Source organism: Dama dama, chromosome 5, assembly GCF_033118175.1.
Source record: "Dama dama isolate Ldn47 chromosome 5, ASM3311817v1, whole genome shotgun sequence".
NCBI classification, from domain to species: Eukaryota; Metazoa; Chordata; class Mammalia; order Artiodactyla; family Cervidae; genus Dama; species Dama dama.
The window spans coordinates 83,033,874-83,053,717 of record NC_083685.1 but is presented as its reverse complement, the minus strand read 5'-3'; the positions used below and the strand labels follow the sequence as shown (position 1 = coordinate 83,053,717).

Genomic DNA, 19,844 nt, shown 5'->3' with positions numbered 1-19,844 from the left:
GGCAACAAAGACTCGGAGCAACCAAAAATAAATAATTTTTTTTAAAGTCTTGTTTACCATTTCATTAAGTATCAGGACAATTTTTTCTATAATGTGAGTCATTCAAGGAAAGTAATCACACTCTTAGCCAATAATAGAAAAATAATTTACCATACAGTTACAAATGAAAGCAAGAGTTCAGCAGAACATCCATATGACTGACAATGATAGAGCTTAAAGTATAAAAAGATTTCCTAATTTTTTATACAGAATGATTTTTTAAAAAAGGCTTTCCTCTCAAAATAAAGACGGTAGTGCTGAAAAAGTAGGAGCATCAAATTAATTGCCTATTCATGCCAGAATTTACGTGTCAGAATTTTTGGTAACAATGGAATAAAAATGAGAGGGAAAGCAGCTGGTGGATAACTAGTAGCCAACTCATAAATTACAAGAAAAAATAAATACAAACAGTGCTTGATAACCAAGGTCCTCTACTAGGTCAACAAATACTTATTTAAGGCTTGACACTGAGAGTGAATAAAAGAATAATACAGACTTTCTATGATTTAAGAGAAATGACATGTACAAATAAATAAAATGTTATAAATAATTAAAATACAAAGATGAAAGTGGTAAGTTCATCCAAGAAGAGTACAAAAGAAAGTGTTATGAGAGTTAAGAGGAAGGAGAGATGATTTCTCACAGGAAGGCAAGAAAACATTTCATGGAAAGCAAGCAGCATGTGACTTAATCTTCAAAGATGACTAGGGTTTACAGGAAGGAAAAAAGGGAAAGGCATTCCTTCTAGTGTTAAGAAGTAGCATAAGCAAAAGCCCAGAGTACATCCATTTCTGTAACCACAGAAAAGAACAGTAGAAGTTAACACTTAGGCCTGTGCTGTGGTGGACTAAAGAGCATCCCTCAGAAGTTCATTATCACCTGGAATCACAGAACGTGACCTCAGTTGGAAATAGGGTCTTTGCAGATGTAATGAATTAGGGCTCTAGAGTTAAAATCATCCTAAATTTAGACCGGGCCCTAAATCCAATGAATGGTGTCTTTGAAAGAAGGGGAGAGGACACACACACACACACACACACACAGAAGGCTGTATGAAAACAGAGGCAGAAACTAGAATTATGCTGCCACAAGTGAAGCAAAGCCTGGGTTCACAAGAAGCTGGGAGAGGCAAGGAAAGAAGCTTCCCTGGGATCTTCAGAGGGAACATGGCTCTATTAACACTTTGATTTCAACTTCCAGAACTGTGAGAGAGTAGATTTCTGTTTTTGGATTGTGTCAATTTGCTACAGCAGCCCTAGGGAACTAATACAGCTTGGTTAAGAACAGTTAGTAGAGGGCTGCTGTGAAATAAGTGATATTGATCCCAGTTCTTGCTAATATTTTCTTTGAGGAAATTTCTTTAATTTCCTGAGTGACAGGAATGTCTGATGCAGAGCTCCTAAATCCCTCAGAATTTTCTGGGTGACGGGAACCTTTTTCTGATGCCTGAAGTTAACTCTCGGTAGGTTCCTGGAAAGGGGCTGGTCACTAGAAAGACCAAGCCATACACTCTAAACTTGGAACTTTCAACCCCATTTCCCCCCCATTTTCTGGGAAGAAGAAAAGATTTAGAAACACAGTTAATAACTGATAATGCTTATGTAACAAAGCCTGCACAAAATCCCAAAGCACAGAGTCTGGAGAGCATCTAGACACATCGACATGCCAAGAGGGGAGCAACACAGCTCCATGTGGACAGAAGCGCCCGTATTTGGGACCCTTCCAGATTCCGCCCTATGTATCTGTTCACCCAGCTATTCATCTGTATCCTTTAATGCAGCTTTTATTATATATTAAATCAGTACAGGTAAATGTCTCCTGAAGTTCTAGTAAATTACCAAACCCAAGGAAAGGGTCATGGGAAGTCTCATTTATAGGTGGTCAGTCAGAAGCACAGATCACAGTCTGGACTTGGCATCTGAAGTGGGGAGGGCAGAGGGGCAGTCTTTTGGGACTGAGACCTAACCTGTGGGGTGGGTCTGTGCTAACCCCAGGCAGGCAGTGTCAGAACTGCACTAAAGGGTAGGACACCCACCTGGTGTCCACAGAGCACTGGAGAACTGCTTGGTGTGGGGGGAAAAAACTCAAACACTTGGAGTACAAAAGTATTCAGTGAGTAAACAAAAAAAAGTTTATCTTTTTCAGTTATGTACTCAAGCCTCCAGCATTCCATGTTATTACACTTTGGAAGAAAAAAAAAGCCACACTGATAATAGGCATATTCTCATATTACCAGGCAATTGTATTAAAAAGTGAACAGAGCACAATAAAATGCCACTACTTACAATGTGTGACTCCAGCCAGAGTTTGGTAGAAAGTGGGAGTATCACTATCATCAGTGAGGGTCACATATACACCTCCAGACAGTAGCCAACGAGAGAAGGTAAAAGCATCTTTGTTTAGAAGAAGCCAATTTCTAAACTTTTCATAGTTTACCTTTTCACCCTAAAATTAAAACAAGAAAACACAGGCTTAGTTAAACTTTAAGGTACCTCTTACTTGGAACCTACACAATTTTAAATTTGCATTTAATTGACGTTTACTCCCTTCTACTATCTATAAAAGAATAATCTACATACCATTGTAAGTTATGTATGTATTTGGAAAAAGAAACTGTTTTCAAATATAACTATTTCAGAACTTTTATTTGCATAAAACCTATATGCTAACTGCAAATTATTTTATCAATTCATTAAAGCAGAGAATTTCTACTAAGTCACATTTTATTTCCTAAGGTACATCTTGCAATCAGTAAACTGCATTTCTTTCAATACTTAATAAAAGCAATTTCATTTGCTTTATCCTGCTTCTTCAATGCTTCCATTGGTTAGAATTAGCACGTTTTAATCAATGTGCATGGAATACAAATAATCTTTTAAATTTCATTGGTGAATTAAAAACTATCCAGGAGTCCCCTTCCAAAAGTCATCACTGAAAACATACATTCACAAGTCAACTAGAATACAAAAAAGAAGCAAAGAGGTTTCTATTTCTTTGCTTTCTTTCCAAGTACTTGTCTTGCTAAATCTGTGGAGAAAAAAGGTGTCCAGGCTGAGAAAAAACATCATATGGCTGTGCAACTCAATCTCTTTGACTGGAAGACAAGAGTAAGGAACAGATATCTCTATGAGAAAAAGGCAGAAGCAACCCACATAGAAATATAATGAAGAACGACACTCAAGAACCTAGTAGCTATAATCCTGATGGAGCTATTAAGTGATACAAATAACTTATAACCTAAAAGAGTTATGGTAGAAATAATTTCTATATTGTTAGTAGCATGCACCCCACTCCAGTACTCTTGCCTGGAACATCCCATGGACGGAGGAGCCTGGTAGGTGGCAGTCCATGGGGTCGCTAAGAGTCGGACACGACTGAGCGACTTCACTTTCACTTTTCACTTTCATGCATTGGAGAAGGAAATGGCAACCCACTCCAGTGTTCTTGCCTGGAGAATCCCAGGGACGGGGAGCCTGTGGGCTGCCGTCTATGGGGTCGCACAGAGTCGGACATGACTGAAGCGACTTAGCAGCAGCAGCAGTAGCATCCTATTAAGTACAGTAATATGCTTAGCTTCATGGTTTCAGAATATTTAACAGTACAATCCGAGCAATCAAGACAACATTGGAGGAACTTCCCTGGTGGTCCAGCGGTTAAGAAAACACCTGCCAATGCAGGGGACACAGGTTGGATCCCTGGTTATCGAACTAAGATCCCATGTGCCAAGGAGCAACTAAGCCCATGGGCCACAATCACTGAGTCTGTGTGCTGCAACTACTGAAGCCCGTGCGCCTAGAATCTATGTTCCACAACAGAGAAACTGATGCATCACAACAAAGAAGAGCCCTCACTGGTTGCAATTAGAGAAAGTCCACACACAGCAACGAATACCCAGCGCAGCCAAATAAATAAATAAGACAACACTGGAAGTCTTAGTTTTCTAAATGGAGGAATATGGCACTCAAGACTTGCTGCAGGGACACGAGGACATTGCTGCATGTTTAGAGGATCAGACCCATTTTCTTTCTCTACCCACATTTGGTCTACAAAGAGGGTTTACAGCATAAATTCCAAAAGCTGATGCACATTTTTACACGTTAATATCTCTGACATTGGGATAAGTCTTAAAATCAATAATACCCTTTAATTGTAACTGGTAGTTTTTTTTGTTCTTTATTAATCAAAAGCATCTTATATTCAGTGAACATGGTAGTTTTAATGGTTTTATGAAGCTAAGATGCTATTATAAGATGCACCTTCATGTACCACTAAGGAAAAAACTGCCCATTTATAATAGGTACTTCTAACAACTTCACATATAGTTAATATTTAATGAGTATTTACAATGCCCTAAACACAATTCGAAGTATTTTTATACTCATTTAATCCTCAAGCAACCCTCAAGCAATAACAGGAGATACTATTATCCCCATTTTACACATGGGAAAACGGAAGCTCTGAAAGCTGTATGTTCAAGGTTATACAGTGGCAGAGAGAGAACTGAACCCAAGCAGTCTAGGCTCCAAAGTCTCTGTGCTTGAATTACACACTATATATGCTGCCTGGCAACTTAGTGAAATACAAAGTGACCTCTCAAATCTGCTTGCCCATTAGGATCACTCCATATAACTGGCACTACTAAAATCCTATCTGTCAAACATGACTTTCTATGTTCTTGAGTCATGGCTCTAAATAAGGAAGCAAAACGGAAATCTCCTTTTATAAACTGTCACAATAGCAGTCTAGGAAAAAACTTCCAGTACTACAAAAGGCAATTAAAAACAAACAAACAAACTTCTGAAATTGATACATCTTTGAAGAGCAATGTAAAGTATGAATTCCCACCATGAGAATCAACAACCAAAAAAATTCAGTAAGAAAAAAACCAGTGTAACTCCTATGTGGATTTCCTTCATCTCAAGTTACTGGAAACACGGTAATGCAGAAAGCACGAGTGTGGCTCGCATCACATGCCTTACTCAAAAAGTATGCAGGAAAATACATCAAATAGCTGAGTTAGGTAAAATTGGCTCATTCACAGTCTTTTTTTTCCTTTAAACAACCGTAAGTACCTAACGATGTAAATAGCTACATGCATGAGTATCCCCAAGCCTTGGCCTCTCATTTCTTTGATCTCCTCTCTTCCAAAGACCTTGTTCTTCATATAAGACTTCCCTAGCCATTTACTACCATAGTCATTTCCTTAAAATTCTTTGTTCTAATGTCCCTTTCTCTTATAAGCTGTTCCTAACCATCCTATAACAAAATACCTATACCCGGTCATCACCTCCCTATCACCACCTATCTCCTGTAGTCTACTTAATTTTTCTGTATAGCACTAATTATTATCTTAGTATATGTACCTGCTATTGTGCCTAAATTTTAAGAGAACTGGGTGGCTAACCAAACTAAATCCCTGTCTATAAAATAGGAATGTCTGCATAAACCTTATTAAAATGAAAAAATATTCTCCCCTAAAATAAGCAAACCACTTGCTATTTCTGTGAAAAATCCAATTTATCAGGCTTGTAAAGATTAGATAACTCTTTTTTTTCCTAATAAAATTTGGCCAGCAAATTTTAGACAGGAAAAACAAAAAACATGATCTAGTTTGTCTTAAGGTACTGAAATACCATAACAGCAACTTCCAGTCAATAAGACAACCAAAAATGCAGGAAGACAATCCTTCTAGCACCAAACATGTAGAATTGCTGAGTAAAACGTAACAGCATAACTACTACCAAAAACTGCTGAAAAGCAGGAAAGGGAAATCTCCAGGTGCTATCAAGACAGAGGAAACTTAAAGCCGGAGTGATGAAAAGCTAAAGCCAGAAAGTCCAAACAGATATTAGAACCAGATATATGCACATGGCTGGAGTATTAATAATCAATGCTTATATAGTTAGGAAGGTGACTAAACTAAACTGAATAAAAACTCTGAATAAAACCAACAGCAGTGAAAGACTCAAATGACCACAAGAAATTACACAGCACTGAGTGCTGCAGGAAAGGATCAAAAACTTGTAAAAGAGCCTTATTTTGCCACCTCTTGGGACTTTTCCCATGTGAGCAGACCTCTGAAAAGAAATTAAAGAAAAATTTTCTCTGTTAAAGATACACATTTTTTGTTAAAGTTTTTTTTACAATGAAAATATATTATTTATGAAAACAGGAAAATGACTGATTTTTAAAACCCAAATATTTCACTATGCAAACCAATTAAAAAAATAAATTATAAAATGCATTTATGATAAACTAGGCATTGATGGATCACAGAGGTCACCTACAGCTCAAGGCCAATAAGTGCTATTTCTACGTGCTCATGATGAAAAGCAATGAAGAGCACCACAATTGAAGCAATGCTCAGGTGTTTGCAGGATCACCTGTGAGAGTGTGTGTGCATGCTGGTGTGAGAGTGGGGGAGTATGTTTCATTACACCATAAGTAGAGATAGTTGCCTTTACAGTAGAACTGGGAATTTTCAGATTCACAAACACAGCAGTAGTGTGGGTCATGGACCTTTGAGCCTAGCACACAAATCATTAAAAAGCTTCAACCATTAAATACAAAAATGTCAAGAATATGCTGCACATAAACGTCTATTCATCACAGCTAAATTCATTTTACAACTAAGATTTGATACTCTGTCCACAGGTAGGGATGCAATGTAAATCTTTACATGTACCTCTGAGAAACACTTCCTGAGTGTATCTGGGACTTTACCATCCACCACATGAAGCATTCTTTCCATTTCTTCCCGTATAACATAGCTCCCGGATTCACTTGCAAAAAGACTAAAAATGTCTAGGAAAAAGAAAGAACGAATTAATTTTATCATAGATTAAAGGTACCCTGGTGGATGTAGGGAGGAAAGAGAAAGGTAACAATTATTGGGTGACTACTAGTGTTAAGCATTTTATAAATATACAATTTATCCCTTAAAAAAAAAACCAATGTTAATTACAACAGCAACGTGGTATCTTTTCACATACCAAATTTGCAAAAAATGTTTAAGTGTGACAATACAAAGTGTTAGCAATAAACTAGGACAAACTGGAACTCTTATATACTGTTAATGAATATATATTACTGTAACACCTTGGAGAGTAACTTGCCAAAATGTAAAGATGAAGATTTATGCTAGAAGTTCAAATTCTAGGCAACTCCACCTCCACTTGTGAAAAACTCTCATGCATATCTGCATGAAGTACAACATACACTGAAGCAATCTTTGTAATAGCAAAATTTAGGGGGGGAAAAAAAGATAAATGTCTACCAACAAAAAAATACATAACCTGAGACACACACACAATGAAATACTATATAGCAATCAGAATAAAGGAATTAATGTTCTAACTGAGTAAATATCAATAATCTTCAGTACAAAAAGCAAACTGAAAAATCTGTATAGTATACCATTTATTTGGCTTGGCCATGGTCTTTAATTCTGTAAAAAAAAGAAAAAAAGATCTGGGACAAATATGACACAATGGTAAGAAATAATAAAGTTGGGTAGAAGTACTTATTATGTTGGAAATACTGCTGTTAAGGGTTGAACTGCATCCACCCAAAAGATATGCTGAAATCCTTATCTCCAAGCACCTGAGAATTTGAATTTATTTGGAAACAAAGGTGATAGAAAGAAGAGACATTCCACTCCTCTGAAGGCCCACTGGATTCCTTGCCTGCCCACCCACATGCCATGGCTGATTCCATTAGGGGAATCTCTGCTGGAAGGCTCTGACCATCTGTTATGGATTAAATTATATCTCCCCCCCCAAAAAAAACGTTGGAAGTCTTAACCCCAGTACTCATGAATGTGACTTTATTTGAAAAAGGGTCTCTGCAGATAAAATCAAATTAAGATGAGGTTTTTAGGCTGGGTCCTAATTCTATATGACTAATTATAAGAATAGAAGACAGAAACAGTAGAAAGAAAGCCATCTGATGAGATTGTGAGAGAGTGGAGGGAAGCAACTGGCAAGTCAAGGAACACCAAGCATTGAGGGCTACCACCTGAAGTTAGGAAAAAGGAAGGATTCTTCCCTGTAGATTTCAGAGGGAACAAAACTCTGCTAATATCTTAATTTTGGACTTCTCCTATACAATTGTGCTCATATCACATGCTAGCAGGGTAATGCTCAAATCCTTCAAGTTGGGCTTCAGCAGTACGTGAACCAAGAATTTCCAGATGTACAAGCTAGGTTTAGAAAAGGCAGAGCAACCAGAGATCAAATTGCCAACATTTGTTGGATCATGGAGAAAGTAAGGGAATTCCAGAAAAATATGTACTTCTGCTTCAGCGACTACAGTAAAGCCTTTGACTATGTGGATCACATCTCAGCAACTAAATAACAACACAAATTTGTTGTTCGTTGTTGAGTCATTAAGTCATGTCCAACTCTTTGCGACACCGTAGACTGTAGCAAGCCAGGCTTCCCTGTCCTTTATTATCTCCTGGAGTTTGCTCAAACTTAGGTCCATTGAGTCAATGATGTTATCTGACCATCTCATCTGCCGCCCCCTTCTCCTCTTGCCCTCAATCTTCCCCAGCTTCAGGGTCTTTTCCAATGAGCTGGTTCTTTACATCAGGTGCACAAAGTATTGGAGCTGCAACTTCAGCATCAGTCTTTACAATGAACAATCAGGGTTGATTTCCTTTAGGATTGACTGGTTTGATCTCCTTGCAGTCTAAGGGACTCTCAAGAGTCTTCTTCAGCACCACAGTTTGAAAGCATCAATTATTTGGCACTCAGCCTTCTTTATGGTCTAACTATCACATTTGTACATGACTACTGGAAAAACCAGAGCTTTGACTATAAGGACTGCTGTTGGCAAGGTGATGTCTCTGCTTTTTAATACACTGCCTAGGTTTGTCATGGACAATTGCACTCATTTCACATGACAGCAAGGTAATGCTCAAAAATCCTTCAAGCCAGGCTTCAACAACACATGAACTGAGAACTTCCTGATGTACAAGTCGGATTTAGAAAAGACAGAGGAACCAGAGATCAAATTGCCAACATCCACTGGATCACAGAAAAAGCAAGAGAATTCAAGAAAAATGCCTACTTCTGCTTCATTGACTATGCCAAAGCCCTTGACTGTGGATCACAACAAACTGTGGAAAATTCTTAAAAGAGATGGGACTACCAGACCACCTTACCTGTCTCCTGAGAAATCTGTATGCAGGTCAAGAAGCAACAGTTAGAACCAGACATGCAACAATGGATTGGTTCAAAACTAGGAAAGGAGTATGTCAAGGCTGTATGTTGTCACCCTGTTTATTTAACTTATATGCAGAGTACATCATGCAAAATGCCAGGTTGGATGAATCACAAGCTGGAACTAAGGATTGCCAGGAAAAATATCAACCACCTCAGATATGCAGATGACACCACTCTAATGGCAGAAAGCGAAGAGGAACTAAAGAGCCTCTTGATGACAGTGACACAGGAGAGTGAAAAAGCTGATTTTTAAAACTTGACATTCAAAAAACTAAGATCATGGCATCTGGTTGCATAGCTTCATGGTAAATAGATGGGGAAACAGTGGAAACAGGGACAGACTTTATTTTCTTGGGCTTCAAAATCACTGTGGACGGTAACTGCAGTCACAAAAGGAAAAGACACTTGCACTTTGGAAGAAAACCCATGACGAAAGACTACAACAAATACGTACATGTGAAAAGTGTGTGGTTTTCTCCTGTTAATCTGTCTTACATCAACTTAATTATTAAATCAGCCAAAGAACCTAGAAAGGAAGTTTTTTCTGCTCTTTCACAGTACTTATTTCTTCCTACTGTCAAGCAATATTCTACTGCTGGTTATATTACACTTTGTTTATGATAAATGCATCAGTTGATGGACATTAGGATTGTTTTCATTTTGTAACCATTATGAACGTGCTGTTATGAACTTTTTTTAAATGAATATATGATTTCAGTTTCCTTGGCTATATATCTAGGAATGAAATTGAAAACTCAATGTTTAACAGTTTGAGAAACTGCCAGTTAGCTTTCCAAAATGGCTGCATTATCTATCTTACACTTAAGTGGTATCTCACTGTAATTTTACTTTACATTTCCCAAATAACTACTTATGTTTAACATTTTGTCAAGTGCTTATTGGCTATTTGTATATCTTCTTTGAAGAAACATCAATTCAAATTCTTTGACAGTCATCAAAATTTTGAGGTAGATTATTCTGTACATAAATGTAGTATTTTAACATTCTGAGATAATAAAAGTACTTACACTTTGCTTTCTCTTCATCTCTGCCTCTTGTAAGAAGGACAAGTCCAACTATTAAGTTATTGAAGTGCAGTCCTTTGGATGTTCCACCAAAAGAACAGTAAATCACCTAGGAGAAAATAAATGGTAAAGCCAACCTTAGACATTTCAGTTGTTGAGGAATTTGAGGCTGGTATCATCACCTTTAATAAATCTTATCTCCATCTCCAAACAAGGTCCTGGTAAACTTCGGTGCAATGATGTTAAACTTCTCCCTCATCTTCCTCCTTCATACCTTGTTATCACACTCAGTTAAGAACATACTGTGTACACCCTGAAGTATATGCACCACTGGCTGACACGCTGAATTTTCTTTCTCTTGGGAGTCCTCATCAAAGTCCAAAAAGATAAGTTCCTTCCCTTCAACAGTCCCATAATGTGATAAGAATTCTGACCAGAGAAACTCCTTCAACTCTGTTAAATGTCTACACATCATTTTGATTTGAAAAATCAACATTCTGTAAGTAGATGTTCAGAAATACAATGGCAGCTATACTACAATATACAAAAGCACCTAATTAACATGCTGCTGCTGTCGCTGCTAAGTCGCTTCAGTCGTGTCCGACTCTGTGCGACCCCACAGACGGCAGCCCACCAAGGCTCCCCCGTCCCTGGGATTCTCCAGGCAAGAACACTGGAGTGGGTTGCCATTTCCTTCTCCAATGCATGCAAGCAAAAAGTGAAAGTGAAGTCGCTCAGTCCTGTCGGACTTCTTTGAGACCCCATGGACTGCAGCCTACCAGGCTCCTCCATCCATGGCAAGAGTGCTGGAGTGGGTTGCCATTACCTTCTCCAAAATATATTCAACTTTTAAGTAAAAAAAAAAAAGAAAATAAGGACATTTTTATACTCTGAAAATTGAATATTATAATAATCAGAAATAAAGAAGAAAAGCTATTCATAAGAAAGTGACACTAACAGCAGTCACATAAATTCATTTATTCAACAGTTCTGTGTTGAGAGCCTAGTGTGATACTGTCATATAAGAAACTCATTTTGGTCTTCTACCAGGTTCCAAAAAAAACAATGCAAGAGCTTCTAAAATCTTTGGAATTCCCAGAGCGGTACAGATGAAAGGTGAAGGAAATGGCAACCCACTCCAGTATTCTTGCCTGGAGAATCCCAAGGACAGAGGAGCCTGGCATGGGGTCACAAGAGCTGGACACGACTTAGTATAAGGTGACCCTTGGCGGGTCCTTACAAAGCTTTAGAATGGGCGCTGGTAGTCAGAGGAACTAATGATATGATTAGAGGGTTAGAACTTTCAGCCCCACTTTCCAGAGTCAGGGAAGGAGCAAAGGGGTGAAGACGGAGCTAATCACCACCATGCCTACGTAATGGAACTTCCAGAAGAAGCCCTAAACTATGGGTATGTTGGTGAACATATCATGGTGCAAGAAGGATGGAACACCAGGACACAGAAGTACTGTGCACCATCTCCTTCCGAACTGTCCCCCCGCCCCCACGCTATCCGCCATCCCATGCATCTCTTTCCATCTGGCTGTTTGTGAGTTGTATCCTCTATAGTAAACTGGTAACAGTAAATAAAATGCCTTCCTGAGCTCTGTGGGCCCTTTCTAGCAAATTACTGAATCCCAGGAGGGATACATGGGAACCCCTGACTTACAGCTGATTGGTCAGAAGTAGAAGAAGTTGGGGGCCTGAAACTGGCATCTTCTGAAGTGGGGGACAGACCTGGGCGTCTGCCTAACTCTGGGTAGTTAGTATCAGAAATGAATTGGTTTATAGGACACCCAGCTGGTGTCCAGAGAGTTGGAGAACTGATTGATGTGGGGAAAAACTTCACACATTTGGTGTTAGAAGTGCTGTGTGGTTTAAAAAAAGAAAAAAACCTGACCTAGTATCTGCCAAGAAGAATTTGTCATTAAAATACATGATTAAAAGATAATTCAAGGAATAAAACTTAGAGTCAACATATGAAAATACATATTCATTAAATGATATTTATAAATATATTTAATAACACTATGACAGCTGATGCTAAAAACTGTGTGTCTACAGTGCCACTGATAGCAAACTCAGCAAAAACTAGCATAGGGAGATGTTTCCAAATCAGAATATACAAAACATAAAAAGAATGCAACAAGCATATTTTGTAGAATAACTATTTCGAGTTGGCCCCTGTATAACCAGGGGAAAAAGTGATAATCCCTTATTCATGTCCAACTCTTTTGTGACCCCCATGAACTGCAGCCCACCAGGCTCCTCTGTCCATGAGATTTCCCAGGCAAGAATATCGGAGTGGGTTTCCATTTCCTTCTCCAGGGGAGCTTCACACCCCAGGGATCGAACCTGGGTCTCCAGCATTGCAGGCAGGTTCTTTACTGTCTGAGCCACTAGGAAGCCCAAGAAGAAGGTACCCTCTATCCCTAAGGGAGGGTCAGGAAAACAGCATAGCCACAGACCTTTAAAAGTCCCCTACCATTTGGCAAGAGGCAGAATCAGTGAGAAAGTCTCGCCCTCCAAGTTGCAGAGACATAAGGACCGCCTAAAACTGAGACAGCAATAGGACAACAGAGAATCCCCCACCCTGGTACCCCTCACCCACCTCCACCACTGTGCTAGCAAACACTGGGCAATCAATAACAGCAGTCTACCGCTGAAGGAGAGGGAAGAGTGTGGAGAGATCTTCTCTGAGGTACGGTACCAAAGAGAAAATAAGATCAAAAGTTAAAGGTAGAGCAGACATTACAAGTCTCCCCTGGCAAATGGGCCTCTAATCTAAAAGAGGTAACCTTAGTGTGGGATTTGAAGCCTGTAGTGTGCACTGCGGGTAGTCATGACAACACACTAAAAACCCAGCTCAACTAAGACTAGACTGACTCAACTACTTGTGCTGAAGACTCAGCCAGGCATAAGTACTGTTTAGCTCAAGTCTCTACTGTCCTATATAAGACATCTATCTTCCCACCACAAATTATAAGTCACACAAGGAAGCAGAGAAAAACCCCAAACCTCACATACTGACAAAGGAAAAACATACAAATAGAGTTTTATAAAGCTCTGGAATGGCTCAACAGCAAACTCATCAGGCTCAAGTTAGAGATTATCCAAACAAAACAGAGGGGGAAATATATGGAGATGGGAGGGAACAAAACAGAAAATCCAAAGGCTGTGAGAAAATACCAAATGACTTAACATACATGCAACTGAAATCCAAGAAGTAAAAGAGAATGGAACAGAAAAGCTGAAAAGATAAAGGTTGAGAATTTTCCAAAACTAATAAAGACACAAAAACTATAAGCAAGGTGAAAAAACTATAAGCAAGGTGAAAAGACAGGCTTCAGAATGGGAGAAAATAATAGCAAATGAAGAAACAGACAAAGGATTAATCTAAAAAATATACAAGCAACTCCTACAGCTCAATTCCAGAAAAATAAATGACCCAATCAAAAAATGGGCCAAAGATCTAAACAGACATTTCTCCAAAGAAGACATACAGATGGCTAACAAACACATGAAAAGATGCTCAACATCACTCATTATCAGAGAAATGCAAATCAAAACCTCAATAAGGTACCACTACACGCCAGTCAGAATGGCTGCTATCCAAAAGTCTACAAGCAATAACTGCTGGAGAGGGTGTGGAGAAAAAGGAACCCTCTTACACTGTTGGTGGGAATGCAAACTAGTACAGCCGCTATGGAGAACAGTGTGGAGATTCCTTCAAAAACTGGAAATAGAACTGCCATATGACCCAGCAATCCCATTCCTGGGCATACACACCAAGGAAACCAGATCTGAAAGAGACACGTGCACCCCAAAGTTCATCGCAGCACTGTTTATGATAGCCAGGACACGGAAGCAACCTAGATGCCCATCAGCAGACGAATGGATAAGGAAGCTATGGTACATATACACCATGGAATATTACTCAGCCATTAAAAAGAATTCATTTGAATCAGTTCTAATGAGATGGATGAAACTGGAGCCCATTATACAGAGTGAAGTAAGCCAGAAAGATAAAGACCAATACAGTATACTAACGCATATATATGGAATTTAAAAAGATGGTAACGATTAACCCTACATGCAAAACAGAAAAAGAGACACAGATGTACAGAACAGGCTGGGACTCTGTGGGAGAAGGCGAAGGTGGGATGTTCTGAGAGAATAGCATTGAAACAAGTATACTATCAAGGGTGAAACAGATCACCAGTCCAGGTTGGATGCATGAGACAAGTGCTCGGGGCTGGTGCACTGGGAAGACCCAGAGGGATGGGATGGGGAGGAAGGTGGGAGGGGGGTTCAGGATGGGGACCACATGTAAATCCACGGCTGATTCATGTCAATGTGTGGCAAAAGCCACTACAATATTGTAAAGTAATTAGCCTCCAACTAATAAAAATAAATGGAAAAATAAAATAAAATAAAGACACAAAACCACAGATATAAGTTGTTCAGAGAACAGGTAGGACAATCACAGTTTTAACTCCCCAAAACCAGCTAGACAAATCATATCCAAACTATTCAAAGCAAAAGATAAAAAGAAAACCTTTAAGGCAGCCAGAGGAAAAGGGATGCATTACATTGAGAAAAACATTTCTCATCAAAAACTACATAAACCAGACAACAGTGGAATGACAATTCTAAAGCAATTAAAGACAGAAAAAAAAAAGCTGAGAATCCTATTCAAAATGAAAATACCTTTTAAAAAGAAAAAGTAGACTTTTTCAGGAAAATAAAAACAGAGAAGCAAACGTATACTACATAAAAGGGTGAAAGAAAGTACTTCAGGTTGAAGGAAATAAGTTACCAAACAAAATAACTGTTTCAACACAAAGAAAAATGAGTAGGAAATAGAATAAATGAAAGTAAATATGAAATTTCCTTATTTTTCACTGGTTTAAAAGATAATTGGCTGGCTAATGAAATAAAGAAAGTGAAAGTTTCTCGGTCATGTCCGACTCTGCCACCTCATGGACCATAGAGTCTATGGAATTCTCCAGGCCAGAATACTAGAGTGGGTAGCTGTTCCCTTCTCCAGGGCATCTTCCCAACCCAGGGATCAAACCTAGGTCTCCCTCATTGCAGGTGGATTCTTTACCATCTGGGCCACCAGGGAAGCCCAAGAATACTGGAGTGGGTAGCCTATCCCTTCTCCAGAGGATTTTCCTGAGACAGGAATCGAATCCGGGTCTCCTGCATCACAGGCGGATTCTTTATCAGCTGAGCTACTAGGGAAGGAATAACAGTAAAATTTTAATGTGTTTATAGCATATGTAAAACACATGACAATAGAACATGGGACAGAGGAATTGGAAGTTTACTACTGTATTCTAAAATGTTATACCATGTTGTGGCTCAGTCCTCACATTGCCAGTCAGTGAGAAATTAATCACAGCACACAGTGTTTAACCCAACATCAACTCCATTAATAAATTATTATAAAAACAATAGTTAACACATTTAAATGGCTATTACATGGCATATAACTATTATTGTGTTAGTTGCTCAGTCATGTCCGACTCTCTGCGTCCCCATGGACTGTAGCCCGCCAGGCTCTTCTGTTAATGGGATTCTCCAGGCAATAATACTGGAGTGGGTTGACGTTTCTTTCTCCAAGGGATCCTCCTGACCCAGAGATTGAACCCAGTCTCCCACACTGTAGGCAGATTCTTTACCACCTGAGCCACCAGGGAAGTTTGGTATTAATCCAAGTGCTTTGCTTCACCAGTATTAAGCCTCAAGATGATTCCACGGGGAAGATATTACTGGTGTCCCTATTTTATGGCTGAGAAAAACTAGAGCCCAAGGAGACTGAAATAACCTTTCCCAAGTCATACATCAATGAAGCAGCAGGGTCAAGATTGAAACCGAAGTTCCTAACACTGAACTCTTAACCCCTTCACTGTTCCACAGTACCATTATACACATTCTCTAGCATATAAAATGAAAAATATCACCAGCAAGATGTATACCATTTTGGTCAAATATACTGAAGATTAAACAAAAGAAATTTCAAAGTATTCACAAACCCCATCTACAGACACTATGTTTTTCGCATCCCTTTCTTTTCACTTTAACTTGATAATGTGGTCACTTCACTGGCTTTTATACAAAGACAGCAAAGTCGTAAAAGTAAACTTAACCAAGAAAGTCTGAGTAAGATATGATTTTTCAGTTTTGCAAGTATCTGTAAATTGTAGATTTTGTTTTGAATACATCTGGATGGAATGCTGGAATGAATATAGTGGTCCCTCATGCCCAAAATATAAGAACAGCAATAACTTTCTAAAACCACAAAGTTCAAAAGTTCATTTAACAGATGATAAAAGCAGGCCCAAGAAAATTACCATATCCCCTGAATTCTAAGATGAATGTATTTCCCACCTTCTATTAATGTTCCAGAAATCATTATGCATCTAACATTAAATGTGTAATATCTTTCTTTCACTCTGCAGAAGTTATTTTTATATCAACAGTCACCTTATAACTGACAATACTCTAACATTAATGAAATATTAAGTGCCGCGCTCATTACACTGTCCTTAGGATCCACTGAGAGAGGCTGTACAGGATAAGCAAGGGTATTTTGATGCTACTTTTGAAAAGGCACATAAGTGTTAACTTATTACTATAATCTGTTATAAGATCTTTATTTTAAAATCCCTCTAATAAGTTTCTCTTATTAAAATTAGCTATTAAAATGAAGAAGAATAAAAAACATATTTTCTTAAACATTTGGTAGCCGTTAACATCTGGATTGAGACTTTGGCATACTGTTACACTAATGTGTAAAATTGACGCTTATGGTAATGATCTCACTAGCCTCTTTTCAGACAATGATATCATCCAGTAAATAATATGATTAGTTGAAAAGACTGGGGAATTAGTCTGCATTTTAAAAGAGAAAGACTTATACTATAATACACGAAGAACTTAACCCTCTCCATATCATTAGAAGGTTAAAAAGGCAGATGTACATAGGTGTCCAGTGTAAAAGAAAGACTGTCATGTTTCAACTGATGTTCTACAATCCTCGTCCTCCTTTTAGCATCTTTTGGACATAAAGTACAAGGATACACCACTATTCCTAGGGGAAAGCAGTAAGTGATGCAAATTGTTTCATAGCATTGCTTTTGGGGTCAGGCATTCCTGAGTTGAAGCCAGGCTTTACTAATTTACCAGCTACGTGATCTTGGGCAAATCACTGAACTATCTGAGCCTTAGTTCCAGTCCTATGAGGCTATGTGTCACATTTCTTCTCATTCTAGAACCCAGGTGGAAGAGCAGCCCCTGTGTGAGAAAGGCTACTCTTAGGGCAGAAGGCAGACTGGAGCCTGACTCCATTCTGTTTATCAGTAAGAATTAATTCAGCATTGATGAGCTCATGGCTTCTCCCTTGGATACAATTTTTCCTGAGTAAACACTATTACATTTTTTAAACGATTTTGATTCACAGTCAAAAGAACCAAATTAATACCTTCAAATTTTCATTCATTTTATATAATTTTCAAGAGAATCAAACTTTTCCATTTAAATTTTTAATAGATATTTGATTGTCAGCTGGGTTTTATTCGTATCAAAAGTTTCTGAACTATCAAATCTAGTCTTCTTACATCAAATTTAGCTGATCTAAGTTTGTTAATGAAAAATTGATTTTTTTAGAAATGTCTAAACAACAACAAACTCTTAACTGTGTGCTTGGATAAAAACAAAAGCAACCTGCAGTGCTCACTTCAGCAGCACATATACTAAAACTGGAGTGATACAGAGGAGATGAGAATGGCCCCTGCGCAAGGATGACATGCAAATTCATGCCAGGTTTCATACTACGGCATCACTTGTAAGTGAAATTTAAAACATGACACAAGAAATTCCCTGACAGCCCAGTGATTAGGACTCCGTGCTTTCAATGCTGAGGACCCAGGTTCAGTCCTTGGTTGAGGAACTAAGATCCCACAAGCTGCACAGTGTGGCCAAAGAAGAGATTTTAAAAAATAAAAAACATGACACAATGGACTTATTTATGAAACAGAAACAGACTCACAGAAACAGGAAACAGACTTGCGGTTGTCAACAGTGGGAGGGGAGAAGGGATGGATTGGCAGTTTTGAATTAGCAGATGCAAACTATTACACATAGAATGGATAAACAACAAAGTCTTACTGTACAGCACAGGGAACTATATTCAATGTCTTGTAAAAGAATATAAAATAGTGTGTGTGTATAGAATCACTGTGCTATATACCAAAAACTAACACAACATTATAAATCAACTATATTTCCATTACAAAAAAAAATTTTTATAAGCAGCTAAATAAAATTTTAAAACTTGTTACAGCTTATTCTTAATTTGATATGAAAATATTGTCTCTCTCCACAAGATACTTTTAAAATATAACACATAATATCATTATCACAACTAAAAAAAACCCTCTCTTCCCAAATTCCTATGTTGAAATCCAGTAATGGGACTTTCAGGAGGTGATGAGGGCAAATCCCTTATCAGTGGGACAGGTGGTCTTTTTTTTTTGAAAATTTATTTATTTTTGGCTGCCCTGGGTCTTGGTTGCTGAGCAGGCTTTCTCTTGTTTCAGCGAACAGAGGCTACTCCCCAGTCGCAGTGCACGGGCTTCTCTCTGTGGCGGCCTCTCCTGTCGCAGAGCACGGGCTCTGGGACGCACGGGCTTCAGCAGTGGCAGCATGTGAGCTCAGTAGTTGGGGTCCTCAGGGGGATCAGTACTCTCACAAATGAGAGACCTCGGAAAGCTCCTTTACCTCTTTAGCCACTGGAGGACACAGCAAAAAGATGGCCATCTATGACCAGAAGTGGGCCCTCACCGGATACAGAATCTACAGGCACCTTAATCCTGAAATTCTCAGCCTCCAGAACTATGGGAAATAAACTTCAGTTTATAAGCTACCCAGAACATGGTATCGTTATAGCAGCCTAAAAATGGACTGAGACAAATACTAACAAAAATTCCTTAGTATCATCAAATATCTAGTTAGTATTCAAATTTCTCCTACTATCTCATTTTTTTTTTTAACTTAAGATCTAAAATACATAATTGATTGCTAGTCTCTTAACTCTGGATCTGTAGGCTTTCTTTCTCTCTCCCTCTCTTTTTCAACACAATTTATTCGCTGAAGAAACAAAGACATCTGTCCTGGGGAGTTTCCCAAGGTCGACATTTTGATGACTGTATTGTCTGTCCTCTGTATTTCCTGTAAATAAGCAGTTAGACCCAGAAAACTGATCACGTTTTAATTATATTTTTTGGCAAGAACCATCTCCCAGTTGGCGCTATTGTATTTTCATCAGGAGGCACATAATGACTTCTTATCACTCTTTTTGGTTACCCTGAGATGCACTTCTTTTCCTTCATTAATCAGTTTTTAAAATATCCCAGCATCTTTCAGAGGTATCTGTGCAGAAAGAAGAAAATAAAGACTACCTGAGACTGTTATCCTTAAATCCGTTTTCAAGTTTGGCCCTTGAATGGTATCTGTGAACTTGGATTTTGGGGAGACTTCCTGAATCTAA

General features: G+C 38.5%; 1 protein-coding gene and 1 non-coding gene across 2 annotated transcripts in view; one reads left to right on the top strand and one right to left on the bottom strand.

Annotated features, from left to right (window-relative positions):
* USP32 (ubiquitin specific peptidase 32) overlaps window positions 1–19,844 on the bottom strand; it is a 192,641-nt gene that overhangs the window by 83,367 nt on the left and 89,430 nt on the right. Inside the window, exons 3-5 of the mRNA XM_061142699.1 lie at window positions 10,295–10,400; window positions 6,725–6,843; window positions 2,325–2,484 (exon numbers count right to left, since the gene is read on the bottom strand). Of these exons, the coding sequence (XP_060998682.1) occupies window positions 2,325–2,484; window positions 6,725–6,843; window positions 10,295–10,400 (385 nt within the window). The remainder of the gene's footprint in view (window positions 1–2,324; window positions 2,485–6,724; window positions 6,844–10,294; window positions 10,401–19,844) is intronic.
* LOC133058107 (U6 spliceosomal RNA) lies at window positions 18,025–18,131 on the top strand. Its single transcript, XR_009693228.1, has one exon. It is a non-coding gene; the product is annotated as a U6 spliceosomal RNA (small nuclear RNA).